Below are 15,192 nucleotides of genomic sequence, written 5' to 3'. Positions count from 1 at the left end.
TCGCTCAATCGGATCCGTGCGCGTGGTCGGTCGGCCAGGTCACGAGGCTTGATTTGACTCGGGAATAGAAGTGCATCTCTCTCTGATGTGTGGCTTCTTTGTGTCGGGCGGGTGGGAGGAATGAACTGGTAGACTGTTGGCACACCCGCGTTTAGACTCGGGGGAAGACGTGACTAGTTTTGGGGGGGATTTGACTGCCGCCGCTTTCGCTTGTTTTTCAGTGCGGAATCTCAAATCGATTTTATAGTGGTTTTGTCATCTGTATGGATAAAGAAAACTCCACGTGATAGAGAATTACGCACTCAGAAATGCGTTACATTTAGCGGTGTCGCCCATCAGAAATGGGAATTTATCGCAATGTGTTTCGGAGGATCGGAATCGGGTTAAACAAAATCAGTTTTTTAATGGTTTGCTATGGCAGTTAAAGAGAAAACAATTGACATTATTGAAACTAATCTGTCCAACAAATCACAACTAAAATAGCTCAATTTATTGCATTGGGTGGCCAAGTTTATCTGCTGTTTAGGTTTATTTATGCAAGATACTTTGTTTAAACCATTTGTTTGCGACCCTTATTTTCGCAATCCATAATTGAAAATAGGATTTGTATTCCCCCCGCCTCTTTTGTGCTCCGTTGAAATGATCCTTTTATATGATTAGAATGTTGAGATAGCTTTATTGAAATGGGGAGGACAAAAGACATTTTGTAAACCGTCATTCAGTCCTCTCGGTTCCAATGGATTGTAAGTAGGGCAAGGGCGATCAATGGTATTGATTGGGCCGATCAACGTGTGCGCGAGTGTTGCGGATCAAACTGGAGGAAGATGGCAAGAAAGCTTGCTATCCCAACAATTTTCCTAATTAAACATTAGCCGCCTTATTCAAACACGAGGGCGGAAGAGCGGAACTAAGAGCAGAAGAGCCGCTGGCGCACTGCTAAATATCTTCTTACTCATTCAAAGAACAACAATGAGCGTGCAAAAGTGCATCTCATTCTTTTCATTTTGCCCGGCGCCCTACGCGTGTCAACATTTTCCCAAATAAAAAACAATAGTATTCTTTATGATGATTAATAACTGCGCAAAAACACTTTTAAGCAGTTTTAATGTCCACCAATCGCGAGTTTTTACTTTGTAATTAAATATTGTCGAGTATTCGTTCATTTTCCGAACCGCTTTATCCTCACGAGGGTCGCGGGAGGTGCCGGAGTCTATCTCAGCTGACCTCACGCACGAGGCGGGGGAATTGGTGGCCAGCCAATCCCAGGGCATGAGGAAACAAACAACCAATAATTCATGGCTAAGGGCAATTTAGCTTATAATTACCTGAGCATGGATGTTTTGGGGGTGTGGGAAGAAAGCGGAGTACCTGGAAAAAATCCACGCAAGCCAAGCCAAGGGGAAAACATGCTAATTCCACACGGTGAAGAACCAACTGGGGTCGAACCCTCGACCACAGAACTATGCGGCACTAACCGCTTTTGTCAGAGTATTCCCATTTAAAGGATCAAAACTTGCACCGATCCATAACGATTGAAAGTGCACAATCAAATAGATTTTGGTTACAATACCGCGGACTTAATGGAAGATAAAAATCCGGCAGAGGGCATGTGATGCAATAGTATTAGTAGTAGTGGTAGTGGTAGTAGCAGCGGTAGTGGTACTGGTAGTAGGAGTAGTGGTAGTAGCAGTAGTAGTGGTGGTAGTGGTAGTACTGGTAGTAGTAGTAGTAGTACTGGTGGTAGTAGTTGTACTGGTGGTAGTAGTAGTGGTGGTAGTAGTAGTGGTGGTAGTAGTATTAGTAGCAGCGGTAGTGGTACTGATAGTAGGAGTAGTAGTAGTAGCAGTAGTGGTGGTGGTAGTAGTAGTATTAGTAGCAGCGGTAGTGGTAGTAGCAGTAGTGGCTTGTGTTATAGATCCATTAGATGGAGCTGTAGTAGTAGTAGTGTTTGTTGTTATGTGTCGACTAGTTGGCAGTATAGTAGCAGCAGCAGTAGTAGTAGTAGTGGAGGATTGAGTTATACATCCATTAGGTGGAGCTGTAGTAAAAGAAGTAGTGGATAGAGTTGTTATACATCAACTACTTGTGCCAAAGAGAATTTTATACAATGTTGATCTATTTGTAAGGCGCACTTTGGAGAAAATAAAAGTATGTTAGTCGCTCACAGTTGCTTTAGTTTACCCTTCCAATTCGCCCGCATCTCCCCAGGGGGCGACATTCGCCAGCGGAAGCCACGGGAAGAAGGGCATCCCTACCTTTTCCGTGGACTGCGACGTGCCAAAGAAGATGGGGATGAAGGCCAGCCAGATGATGCAAGTGGTGTACATGGTGAAACCGATGGGCTTGGCCTCGTTGAAGGTCTCCGGCACCCCCCTGGTCTTGATGGCGTAGACGGTGCAGGTGACCATCAGCAGCATGCTGTAGCCCAGCAGGCAGATGAGGGAGAGGTCGGAGATGTCGCACTTGAGCACGCCGCGGGCCATGGCCGGGTTGGAGGTCCTCTGGTCCTGGTAGTCCACCACGGCCTTGGAGGGGTCCACGCCGAACCAGATGCAGACGCCGAGCAGCTGCACCGAGGCCAGCGTGAAGGTGATGATGAGCTGCGAGGCCGGCGAGATGAAGCGGGGGGCGCTCAGGGTCATGGTGCCCTGCTCGAAGATGCGGTAGATGCGGTTGGTTTTGGTCAGCAGGGCGGCGTAGCTGATGCTCATGCCCAGGCCCAGGAAGATCCGCCGCAGGGAGCACACGCCCACGTCCGGGCTGGAGATCATCAGGAAGGTGGTGGCGTAGCACAGGAAGATGCCCGTCAGCAGCACGTAGCTGAGCTCCCGCCCCGAGGCCTTGACGATGGGCGTGTCGTTGTAGCGCACGAAGGTGACCACCACCAGCAGGGTGGCCAGGATGCCCAGGACCGCCACCAGCACGGGGATGACCGCCCAGGGCGAGCTCCACTCCACCTTGACGATGGGGATGGAGACGCAGCCCGTGTGGTTTTGGTTGGGCCGCGTGTCGAAGCGGCACATCTTGCAGGTGAAGGTGTCCGCCTGGTACTGGTAGCCGTCGCAGCGCTCGCAGTGCCAGCAGCACTGGATGCCCTTCACGATCTTTTTGCGCTCGCCGGCGCGGCAGGCCTGGCTGCAGATGGACGACGGGATCTGACGGACGGCGCCGGGCCACTGCATGGAACGTACCTGAAGGGCGGGGCCAAGGGAAACTTTGATTAGTGTCGGACTCGGTCATGTGGTTTTTGCTAAAATCGCAATGTAAATGTCAGGAGCGGCAAGTTTTGTCCCCCCTGGCGTGCCGTCAAGGCAGAGCAGCTGCAACCAATCTGTTGATGACTTCCTGAGTTGGTATTTAAACAGGAATGAGTTCTAGCATCAGTGTCGGATCGTTCCTGCAAAATCCTGCAAGTCCTGCATGCTCCTGCAAACTCCTGGATGTCACTGCGTAAATTCCATTGCCATGCAGCCACGTTACCACTTGTGTTCCTGTTTCCGGTTTGGTTTCGTTTCCGTTCTGAGTATTAAAAGTTATTGTTTTGAAGATAACTGCCTCGTTCCCCTCCTGCTTCCCGCGCCTGGGTCCTAATCCATTCCCGATCGCGCCACGACGACGCGGCGCGATCATAACAGTAAATCCAATCGACTCGTCTCATGCTAGCACAAAGCATTGTTTAGCATTTGTAAATCTATAATCCCCGGTGGCGTTCACCCCCGAAACTGACCCGAGACGTGGCCGAAACCCAAAATCCCAGAGACCCAGTCGGATTCAAGACCGAGTTGACGGTCCGAGACCACATGGAGACCAGAGTCTGGTGAGACTACCTGAATTGTCGTCAACACAACAGAAAGCTTAGATTCTTATTTTATATCTTCGACCTACCAAGTTTTGGAAATCAACTCCATCTCCCCATCTATTTCTGGACAGTACCTTCGGTCACTTGCGTGCCAAAAATGAATTCCCCAAGGTGTTGAATTTTGTGGATCCACCTTCAATTTGATTCCCTTTTTAAGTCATATCAACAACAGGACTTCTAAACAAACTGTGTTCAAACCCAGGTCGGTCGCCCTGTGTGGATTTTGCATGTTCTATCCTGGCTCTCGTGGGTTTTCCCCGGGTTCACTGCTTTGCTCCCACATTCCCAAAATATTCATGCTAAGCTAATTAAAGACTATATTGCCCCTCCCTATGTTTGGTTGTCGGTCTCCTTGTGGTTCGCCACCTCCTGGTCCCCATAGTTAGCTGGGGTTGGTCTCGCGCGACCCTTGCAAACACAAGCGGTTCCGAAAATGAACGAATGTATTCTTAGCAGCCCTTATGGCGCCAAGATTTTGAGTCGATTCTGAAGCAAACGGGGCCGACGTGAATAGGCGCCAACAAGCAAGCACCCACCCTTCCCGATCATTTCAAATTTGATCTTTTCAATAGTTCCACTTTTACCCAAACGTCGGCACTCTTTTAAAAACCGTCCGGTTGCGTGCGAGAGGCCTTTAATTAAGAAAAGCTAGCGTCGGCCGGCTCCACCGTGGTCAGAAACGTTTGGCTGGCCGCACGCACGCACGCCAAGTGGACGGCAGCTTGTTTATTAAGAAGTCCAGAAGACAAACGCTGGCCGTCTTTCAAATGGGATCTCTTGTCCCCCACGCCCAAAGGCCTTTTCTTCATATTGTCTAAACAATCATTTGTTTTGTTCCTCTTATGCCGTTTACTGTTACGAGAGCGTCACTTCGCGACCGTCTGGCGCTTCAGAAGTCGATGACGCCGCCGGGCGCAGATGCTATTAAATGTGTCTGTCACGGATCGCCTTTCATGCCGTTCCGTGGGATCGGTGGCGGGAGGAGGGGGAGGAGGCCCTCCGGATATTTACGCCCGGGCGAGGTGGCGTCGATGGAGCGATGGGCGACAAATAGAAGAAATGAGAGAAACTTTTGAATGGGGTGGCTCACGTTGAGGTGAAGTTGATCCGTCCAGTGGCCGATGATCTTGTACTCGGCCGTCAGGTTTCGGATCTGGTACTGGTAGATCTCGTAGCGTCCGGGGGCGTCGCCGTTTTCGTTGAACAGCACCGGGTTTCCCGCGATACCTGCGGAAAGTCGGCAAAATCGGGAATTGCGTCAAATTCAAATTGAATGGAATGCTTTTGTTGTCATGATACGAGTAGAACGAGATCCATTTCAAGCTTCGCCACAAAGCGCCAAAATAACAAGAAACAAACAGACAAATAAATCATTAAATGAATCAACAAGTAAGAATTAGTAAATAAATAAGTCATAAATAATAAATGAATAAGTAAGAAATAAGAAGTCAAATATAATTAGTCAACAACATACAAGTAGGGAAGTGCACAAATAACAACAACAGCTATATCATCCATTAATAATACATTTAAACAAATCATTAAATAAGTAACAAGCTGCCGATTGGACGTTCGCAGATTGGGCGCCAACGTTCAGGTTTTCAGTCCGTGGCGAAACCCGGCTCGCAAACGAGCGCCGCCGAGCCACTTATTAGCGATGGCGCTTAGCGCTAACAATGATCCGCTTTGACTTCCTGTCTTCTGCTTCATCACCGCGATCAGCGCGCGCCGTTGAAGGACACGCCGTAATGACGTGTCACTAAAAAGACGGGCCTCGTCTTCGCCAGGCGGCCCAGTCGAGCGTTTAATCAAGGTGGGACGCCAGGGAGGCTCAGTCCAGAGACCCAACCGGCGTCCCACGGCGTCGGTTGTTAACATTGGCAAACCCCTTTTCAAAGAAAAATGCCTGCGCGTTGTTTGTTTATTTAGTTGTTTTGGGGTTTTGGCTTGTTTTGTTTTTTGTGGGCCGCCCACACCCGCTTTATTGATTTGGAAGCCTCCCACGGGTTCCCAATGAAAAGGCGAATTGTGATGGGCTGTAATCCACATCCGGGCCAAATCATCCAGACGTGGATTAGGGCTGCCATCGGGCTGCCGCCGGGCCGCCTCGGTGACAATGCCGCCCGCCCACCCGAACAAAGCGATTGGACGTCACGGGAGGATTACGCTGACGCCGTGCAATAAAAGGAGGGAATTACCCACTCGCTTAATCATATCAACACTGTCAATATAGACAAATGCTGGTTTTTTTAACCCTTATTTGGCCCTTATCACTTCAGGGCTACAAATAACCAAATAATCCTGATCCATTTATTGCATTGCATTATGAAAATAATCCAGGGCCACATTGCAAAAACAAAAAAAGTATGCTTTATAAGAGTATAAATCCAGAAAATCACGATTCAGAGAGCTTGATTGATTAGATTGGACTACTTTTGGATTTGAGGTATTGATGAGAACCAAGTATTTAAATGTTATTAGCTCGCCACTCATTTGCAAAAAAAATGTTTTCATTAATAACCCTCTTATATGGCTTTAACGTCGGACGTTTTTGTTCAAACTGGAAAAAAACGACGTTTTGATATGAAATAAATTTCCGAGTGTTTATCTCGTCAGGCTCGCAGTTCTAGGGTCGTGGGTCTAATCCCAGGTATGTTCTCCCCAGGCTTGCGTGGGTTTACTCCAGGTCCTCCAGTTTCCTCCCATATTCCAAAAACATGCATGCTAGGCTAATTAATTGTATGCTAAATTGTCTATGGCCATGAGTGTGATTCATTTTTTGTCTCTTCGTGCCCTGCGATTGGCTGGCAGCCCACTCAGAGTCAACTGGGATGGGCTCCAGCACCCTCGTAAGCAAAAGCGTTTCAGAAAATGAACGAATGAATAAATCCTCGGTACTCGGCGAGGCAGATCCGCCAGATCGGGTGACTCGGACTGGACTGGCGTGCAAAAACTAACGTAAACTAATCCTCTTTTATTACCCTATTTCAACTCTGTGCGTTTGAATTTCAAACCCTTTGAGCCAATGAAAGCCGCTAATTCCGGCTGGAATGCTTGACGTTGGCGTCACAGAGCAAATCTATTTTTCCATCAGGAAACTCAATCAGCGCCGACAACGGAGCTCCGCCAAGGCAGAACAAATCCGAATTTGGAGGCGCGCCAAATCTGCCAGTCTGGCTCCATTGGCGTATTATTCTTATTTATTTATTTTCACGCTTCCCCCCCCCCCCCACAATCCATCTCGCTCTCCACTCGATGACCACTTCAACATGGAGTGTGAATAAACACGGATTTGCCAAATTCCGCTCTCGCCGCCGCCCACCCGGCGAGCGCCATTTGGCGGCCGGCGCGCTCGCCGCGGGGCGCTCGCGCGTCACCCGAGCGAGCGAGCGGGGGCGACGGGACGCCCCAAACAACATGTTTATGTGCCGCTGACATTCACCGTAAAAGCCAGCGGTTTGCCTCAGATTGTGGTCTGTCGGGTTTACAAACCCAGATTGTGGCTACAGTACCAACCAAGTACACATTCTGCCATTATTATTTTTTTAAAAGAGTGGCTATTACTTTAAAGACATTTTTCCAGGAGGATCCCTGATGATGCAAGTTGTCTGATACATTATTTATGGCTTTTGCGCGGGAGTCTTTTTTACATGTTTTGATTTAATCCCGTATTCGGGAAATTTCCTTAGTTGCAGTAGCAAGACAGACACAGAAGACATTGTAGATCTAGTTCAAAAAATATTGGACACGGCGACAGAGAGGGTGATGGGCTTCATCGGAAAAATGATCCAATAAGCTTTCGGTGTGGGCGGGCTTTGACCTTCAGGGAAGGTAGACAGTTACCCACTTAAAAAGACAAAAACAAATCTCAATTTACAGCAGAATCTACTAAATTCATAGGATCGTAATGTGCAACAGCAATCGATTGATACAGTATTTCAAAAATATTGATAATATTGATTTTTCTCAAGATTTTCACTTCAAAATAACACATTTGTACTCCCTTTTAAAACCATGAGTATGTGAGGTGAAACCTGGGAATCAGGGGGCGGCTTATACGAGAGAAATTGTCAAATTTGACGATTTTAATGCCATTTTAAGGGTGCAGCTTATACGCAGAGGTGGCTCAAAATACATAACATATGAATAGAAACAAAATAGTGATTTGGGGATTTTTGTAAAGAATATTTTTCCAACCTTCTAGAACAGGGGTAGGGAACCTATGGCTCGGGAGCCACATGTGGCTCTTTTGATGGGTGCATCTGACTCTTTGTTAACCTGTGAGCTAAAATATGGAAATCGCTGGTGACAGAACTGAGATATTACATCTAGAACTGCTTTAATCTTCATTTTTTTTTGCAATAGTAGACTCTTCTGGAATGCATCCTCTCATTGATTAGCAACAGTATAAGAATCTTTTAAAAAATATTCTTTTTTTTTTCACTTTAAAAGTGGTGAAATTACAAAAAAAGAAGAAAAGGCACTCGTTTACATGTATGTATTTTGACTTTTAAATTTGTAGTATGGCTCACAAGGAACAACATTTGAAAATATGAATTGTTTGTGGCTCTCTTGGTCCAAAAGGTTCCCCACCCCTGTTCTAGAATGTTCTTTACAGCAGCAGTCGCGCGCGTATTGTCAACGTGAATGTTGTAGCGAAGAGCAATGAGGGTGAGCTTCACTTCACCCCACTGCCCCAGTTTCTCGCCGTCCTTCCCTCTCTCGGGTCCCGCAAATATGAATATTTCAAGAGCAAGGGCGGCTAAGATAATCACAGCGACGCTCATCTGCAAGCACACTTGTGAACAATCTCTTCCTGCTCTCCTTTTTATTTCCTTTAAATGTCCGGCTGCCTGCTAATGGTGCTTTTTAATGGCTTATAACAGTGGGAAATGTTGGGGAAGGATTTTGCAATATTCCCTCTGGTGGGTTTTATTGAGATGTTGAGGGGGAAAAAATGCAGCCAGGAGAAAAGATGCATAATGCATTGTAAGTTTCAGTCAATATGCTACGTGGCTATACGTAGCATTACAAAGGGTGCGAGTAAGGAGTATAGATCTGCTTGATAGCGTCCAAAATCGTTGCTAACTGTCAAAAATGGCAAAAATTGGATTAGGGGCAATCTTTTAAAGTCAATTTTAGGATTTTTTTTTTCAAAATATACGGTTGTTTGTTTGGAGAGAACTACTGAAAATGGGAAAATCAATTTAGTGTTGAAATGCTTTAGCAATTTAATCCAACAATATAAAGTACTATTCCGATCAATTGCATCTTCCTCATTCATAATCATTTGCAACCCCCTCAAAATACATATTTCCTCCGGTGTTTGCATTTTATGATATTGGGGAATTATCGGATGGTCAAATAGCCTGCTAGCTTACACCAATTCAGATTGTGTTCGAGTTAGTTTAGTTAGTTGGTTGGTCTGTTTGCTTTTTGTCTCTTGTCTCCCCCTCTGGGCTTCCCTTCCTCTTGTAACGAGCTGCTCGTGATTGGGTCATCAGCCCTTGTGGGTCTATTTAAACCCCGTGAGTCATTGTCGGATCGTCCACTTTGTTTACTCCACGCCACGTTCCTCGTTTGCCCGTGTCTTCCCGTCAGCTTTGGTTTTGGTCATTATTTCGAAGTCCTTGTTATTTTCTAAAGTAAAGTAATTCAAGTTTTGTTGGAGCACAACAAAAATGGCGCCAAAGAAGCCTCGCAATAGCCAAACTTGTGCATTTTTCCTTTTTTTGCCACGGCGGGATGCCAACAAAAGTGTCGCAATGCTGTGCTAGCGTAGCACGCCAAATCTCCCCAGCGGTGAAGAAAATTGAGTTTCGGCTCCTCGCTTAATGGTACAAAATGGCCGAGAGGGGAACGCGACCTGCCGTTTTGCGGCGTCCTCTTGATTAGAGCCGCCATTGTAGGCCGGCGTTTAACTTGCAGATAAGAAAGCAGGCCTGTCGTGCGGCACAAACTGCTTGTCTAAACAGTCTGCTGGCGTAATGAGCTCCACGGAGGCCTAGACCAGACCCCCACTACCCCCCCCCCCCTTCGCCGCCACATCCGACGGCGCGAAGAAGTGACGGCGCGGCGCCCCGCGGTTGCAAACGCGCCCCGACTGATGGCCGTTTACTCGTTCCGGGCCAACGGGGTTAATTAAACGCTTGTAATCCGCCGCGATATTTAATGATCACGGTGGAGGTACACACCTTCGGAATGAGCTCTCATTAAGCCAACATATGTTTTTTTTTCCCCCCTTTTTTTTACTGAGAAAGAGGGCACCTTGGCGAACTTGGCCATGTTTCCCTGCTAGCTAGGTCATTAACTGTTAATGACCTCGGCATGGGAAAGTCATGCAGAATTTAGCACGGGTACACTTGACGATGCAAGTGTGCCTTCCGCCTCAGCGGCTCCATCCCCGCTTTCACTACAGGTCATTATGTTTCAATCCAAGGCTGGAGAATGCATTACATGGGAAGTAGACTGCAAAAAAAAGGGGAAAAAAAGTCGCGTTGGCTAACAGTCATTTTCGGACTTGGGCGAATGTGCATATCGCCGAATTAGAGCAAAAGATGACTTTTGTCTCGGTGCTAAAATCCAAACTAGGGATGTGCCAATCACAGTTATTTATTTTTTGCACGTAACTCCGAGTCGCCCGATTTGGAGAATCTCATACCTGTCAACCTCTGCCGATAACTGCCCTTATAAATGATTATGATTCCCCTTACAAACCCCCCAAAAAACCTTACAAACACCGTACGACTTGTGCAAATTCTTACGCAGTTGTTTTGGTTTCCGATCCGCTCGGAATGCCTAACCCAATCTTATAAAAAGGGAAAATCACCAATTCTTTCTTTTCAGTTGCGCAGCACCAAAATAAGGTCACAAACTTAATGTTTAAATAACGTATTTTACATAAATAAACTGATACGGCAAATAATGTTGTTCACCCAATGGAGCTATTTTAGTGGTGATTTACATTTTTGACTTCAAGGTTTGTTTCAACAGAGTCAAAATAGTCTGCAAGTGTATCTTTAATTTTTTGCATTATACTTGTGGATCATTTTGTTACCTTAACTCATATTTAAATAATTTTTTTTTTTTAAAGCATGATTTATTTTTTACTTGATTCTCTGAAAATGACGCAAAATCCAACAAATTCCGATTTTATTCAGAGTTTATCACAAGTAGACGTCCAATCCATTTGAACGAGGACTGTGGCAGCCAATATGTATGTTTTTATATATACATAAAATATATTCATGGTGTATTCTTTGGCTGCTGCGACTTATATTCCGAAAAAATACGCTAATCAAGATTCCGAATATTTCCTTTTGGCACCTTCATATCTTGTAATATTTTATAAGCAGGGGGAATGACTTCTTTTAGTGTTTTGATGATTGAATGCTTTTTTTTTTTCTAGTTTGGATTTCATACAAGACGTTTTCAAGCTAAAGGACAAAAAAAACTTGGAAAAAGAACCGTAGAAGACGCACGCAAGAGTCCCTGCCAGCCGGGTAAGTCTTTAAATATTTTTTTGCCTGGCCGGCCGGCTGCCGAACGGGCTGAAAGTGTACTGTGAAATTGATTGTGAGCCTCTCTCTGACTTGAGATTTGTCGGCGCGGAAAATGCGATCGGGGAGGACGTGAAAGAATCACAGTGATATTAGCCGACTTTGGGGAACTATCTGCAGATGATGTCCCATCTTTTCACAAAGGTTATCATCTGTCATCAGTTAGCTTAGCTCTCCCGACAGTGTGCCGCGATGTGGCGGATAAAAAAAGGCTTTTCTTTTTTGCGCCAGCCACTGACTCGCCGCGTTTGAGCCTGGAACGCCTTCTTCTTAAGGAGCTTTTTGAAATTTGGCCCTCTTGGCACGAACGGCAAAGCCGAGAAGCCCCCCGCTTTGAAGGCGGCGGCGGCGGCGGCGGCGTCATTATTTTTAGCGGCTGCCCGACAAAAGTGCTGACAAACACAACGCAGCCAAACAATAGATTCCTGCTGGCTCAGTTCCAGGAATGAATAATCATAAGAAGAAAAGTGGCCCACTTTCAAAGCAGGATTAACCCTTAGCATGTAGCCACTCTTAACTCTACTCACCGCGACAACCTCCGTCCCAAAGCCACCTTAACAACAATAACATCGTGCTTCAATCAATCAACAAGAAATACCTTGAGATACGAGGTTAATGCGTTGCACGAGCCGAACTCTTGTGTCAATTCACTTGTATCTCTAATGATATAAAATAAGTAAATACAGCTCTACCTCTACTTACGAATGCCTCTAGGTACGAAAGTTGCAGGTTACAAAATCTTTTTAAATGCAAATGAGTGACTCGAGATACAAAAAAGAGACTTTTTACACGGCAACGCGCTCGTAACAACATAAACAAATTGAAATGACCTTGGATGACGATGCAGACAAACTTCATTCTCATTTTGTTTGACATTTTGATACTGGGTTGGCTCTATTGGCCCCGCCTCCACCCTGACTTTCAGGTGCAACCTATCGAGGGTTGTTTGCTTTTTTTTCTTCCCTTCAAAATATTCCCAAAATGATGCCCACAAATGTCCTCACAATTGGATAACGCACGACCACTTGCCGACGAGAAGTAGTATACTCCTCTTGTATTAGCGAACAAGCTCCGCCATTCGCACTGACTAATGAGAAGAAGAAAAAACACAAAAAAATGCAACGCTCCGCCCAGTGCTCGTAGAGACATTACACGAGGGAGTTGCGACGGGAAAGACCGTGGCCATGATGTTCTTATGAGCAGAATCTCGCGTCCGCTGTCTACTCGTATATCAAAATTAGTCTCGTATCTCAAGATAAATATTTGCCCGAAATTTGACTCGTATCTCAAATTGCTCGTATGTCGAGGTACCACTGTATATGCTCTTGATTGGGAGCCTCCAATGGGTTTCTGTGATAAACCATCACACTAGGGACGTAAAAGCACTGTGTACATTTGGTAAGCATCGATTTCAAACCGGCATTAATTACATTTGCAGCTCTTGTTTTTTTAGTCTTTTTTTATACATTTGGACAGCTTCAATATCTGGCTGTGGGCTGATGCAATTATATCGAGTGCGAGGTGTTAAAAGCCGCAGGCACGGCTGGCTGGCTGGCTGGCTGGCTGGCTACCCTGTCCGGTCAGATGAAACCTCGGCGGCGGACGTTGTTGTCGAAATAGCTTCTTCTAACTTTGATGGATCAATAAACTTGTCGGCGCGTGTGTCTTCTTGAAAGCACCGTTTTTTTGTTGTAATAATGTGTGACAGTTCGCGTCAAGCCGTATTGACCAACGCCCAAAGCCGCGCTCTTAAAACGATTTTGCGCCTTTTCCGACATCAAATAAGGGATTTTCCTGAATTTATGATCGACTTTTCCACTTCTTAGGCGGTTCATTATGGAGAAAAAAATAGCAGTTTGGACATGGTGTTAGGTGGAGATAAGAGTGCAATTTGGTCTTAAGGGCATCTTCATATTTAGTGTAGTGATGGGGTGACTTGCAGGCTTGTGTCACCCCCCGCCCCATAAAAGTTGACAGAGGCCAAATGAAAGTCAAGACTCCCTGTAGGCAGGTGTCGCTTGTCGTCGGCAGCTGTCTGCCCAAATCACTTTAGCGACAAAAAGCAGCCGTGAGACCTTTTTAATGGCCACTATTCCTCAAGTTATTATTGAAAGCCCATGTACTGATTCGAGGAAGCCATCGCTGGAAAAAAAGAGTGCCTAGTCCATCCTATCAACTCCATTTATTTTCCTTCCTTTTAGTTTTTCTCACTAATAATGCAGAATCGCGATATTTTTAGACCGTTTGGGATCTGAAAATGTCTGTTTTTTGCCAAAAACAAAGGGTCAATCTTGGCGCTAGATACGATAACCCAGACTAGATTTACTAGGATTCATTTTTGGTCCAATTTACCCCAAATTAATGAATCATAACTCAGACCTTCTCATCCTATTAATCCTCCCAATCCAAAAATATGTTCACTTTACCGTATTTTCTCGCATATACGCCGTATTTGTCGCTAAAAAAAAATGATGGCTGAATCGATAGTACGGCTTATATGCGCACAAATTAGACTTGACATGCACCGAACGCCATCACGCAAGACAATGCGGCCGATACGGTCATTTATTTCACAAAAGATAAACAGATTAAAGGCTAAACAAAATTAATTTTTACATCTATGGATGAAATTCAAGAAAAAAATAAACTGTATATGGCATAAAACGTGAAAAACTACTATTTGTTGGTTATTTTCTGTTTTGCAGTAAGAAAACAACCATTACTGAATAGATGACTAACTTCCTTATGTCTATATTGACCCTAATAATGTGTTTTGGATTCCAACGGTATCGCAGAAATAGCACGTGCCATGATTTTTCTTCAGATTTTCCCTTCAAAGTAACACATTTTTACTCCCTATTAAAACCATGAATATGGAGGTGAAAGTTGTCAACCAGGGGGCGGCTTATACGCGAGAAATTGTCAAATTCAACCATTTTAAGGGCACGGCTTATACGCGGAGGTGGCTAATATGTGAGGAAATATGGTAATCCAGACTCTACTGTCACCCATCAAAACGCACATTTCTGTCCTCAATAAATATCAATAAGTATAAATCGGAATGACAGCATAGCAGTTTAAAATGACGCTAATGCTAACAGTAGCGTAACCTATCTTCCCAGTTAGCGCCACATGTCATATGAAAGCCTCTTCCCAATTCAAAGCGGATGAAATACTTTTTAAACTCCTCACTTATGGATTAAACATTTAATTGACATTCGACAAGTAGATACTAATTAGAATTGAAAGAAAAAAAGAGAGCTCGCGCGCAGAGCACGACTTCAAATGAATAATTTATCGAAGCAAACGCTGCACAAAAAAACACGCACACTCAATTCTGCGTGAAAGAATAATAATTGTCTTAAATTGCCGTCTTCCCTTTTTTATAGAATGAAACTGTGGATCAGTGTTTTTTCACAAATGTGTGTGTGTGTGTGAATAATTAATATGCTAGTCACGGGGGTAAATTTGACGGATAGCTGGCAGGAAATGCAGAAATAACTTATATAATAATAGTGTATGACATCACAAAGCCTTTGGAAAGCATTGTGGCGACGAAAAAAGCTCGATTCCAGTAATGGAAATGTATTTTTCTTTTTTGGGGGGCACCACAGGTGAAATACTATAAATATGACTCATAGCGCTAATATGGAATAAATCTGAAAAAGGGCCAGACCTTTATTTTTCAGCGTAAATGCATTTTTTTTTATTCTTAAAAAACAAGGTGATGGTCTAATCTTGTTGTTGTTTTTGTTGGATTTTAGCGTTAATTCG

The 15,192-nt window shown here is 44.9% G+C and overlaps 1 protein-coding gene and 1 long non-coding RNA gene across 2 annotated transcripts in view; one reads left to right on the top strand and one right to left on the bottom strand.

Moving 5' to 3' along the window:
• Positions 1–15,192, bottom strand: part of grm4 (glutamate receptor, metabotropic 4) — a 120,980-nt gene that overhangs the window by 13,417 nt on the left and 92,371 nt on the right. Inside the window, exons 8-9 of the mRNA XM_077603015.1 lie at positions 4,950–5,086; positions 2,256–3,191 (exon numbers count right to left, since the gene is read on the bottom strand). Of these exons, the coding sequence (XP_077459141.1) occupies positions 2,256–3,191; positions 4,950–5,086 (1,073 nt within the window). The remainder of the gene's footprint in view (positions 1–2,255; positions 3,192–4,949; positions 5,087–15,192) is intronic.
• Positions 1–15,192, top strand: part of LOC144075703 (uncharacterized) — a 28,459-nt gene that overhangs the window by 2,660 nt on the left and 10,607 nt on the right. Inside the window, exon 2 of the long non-coding RNA XR_013300608.1 lies at positions 11,268–11,361. This is a non-coding gene — a long non-coding RNA (uncharacterized LOC144075703). The remainder of the gene's footprint in view (positions 1–11,267; positions 11,362–15,192) is intronic.

This window comes from Stigmatopora argus, chromosome 6 (assembly GCF_051989625.1).
Source record: "Stigmatopora argus isolate UIUO_Sarg chromosome 6, RoL_Sarg_1.0, whole genome shotgun sequence".
In the NCBI taxonomy this organism is placed as follows: Eukaryota; Metazoa; Chordata; class Actinopteri; order Syngnathiformes; family Syngnathidae; genus Stigmatopora; species Stigmatopora argus.
Note: the sequence above shows the minus strand (reverse complement) of the source record. Positions and strands in the feature narration are given on the sequence as shown.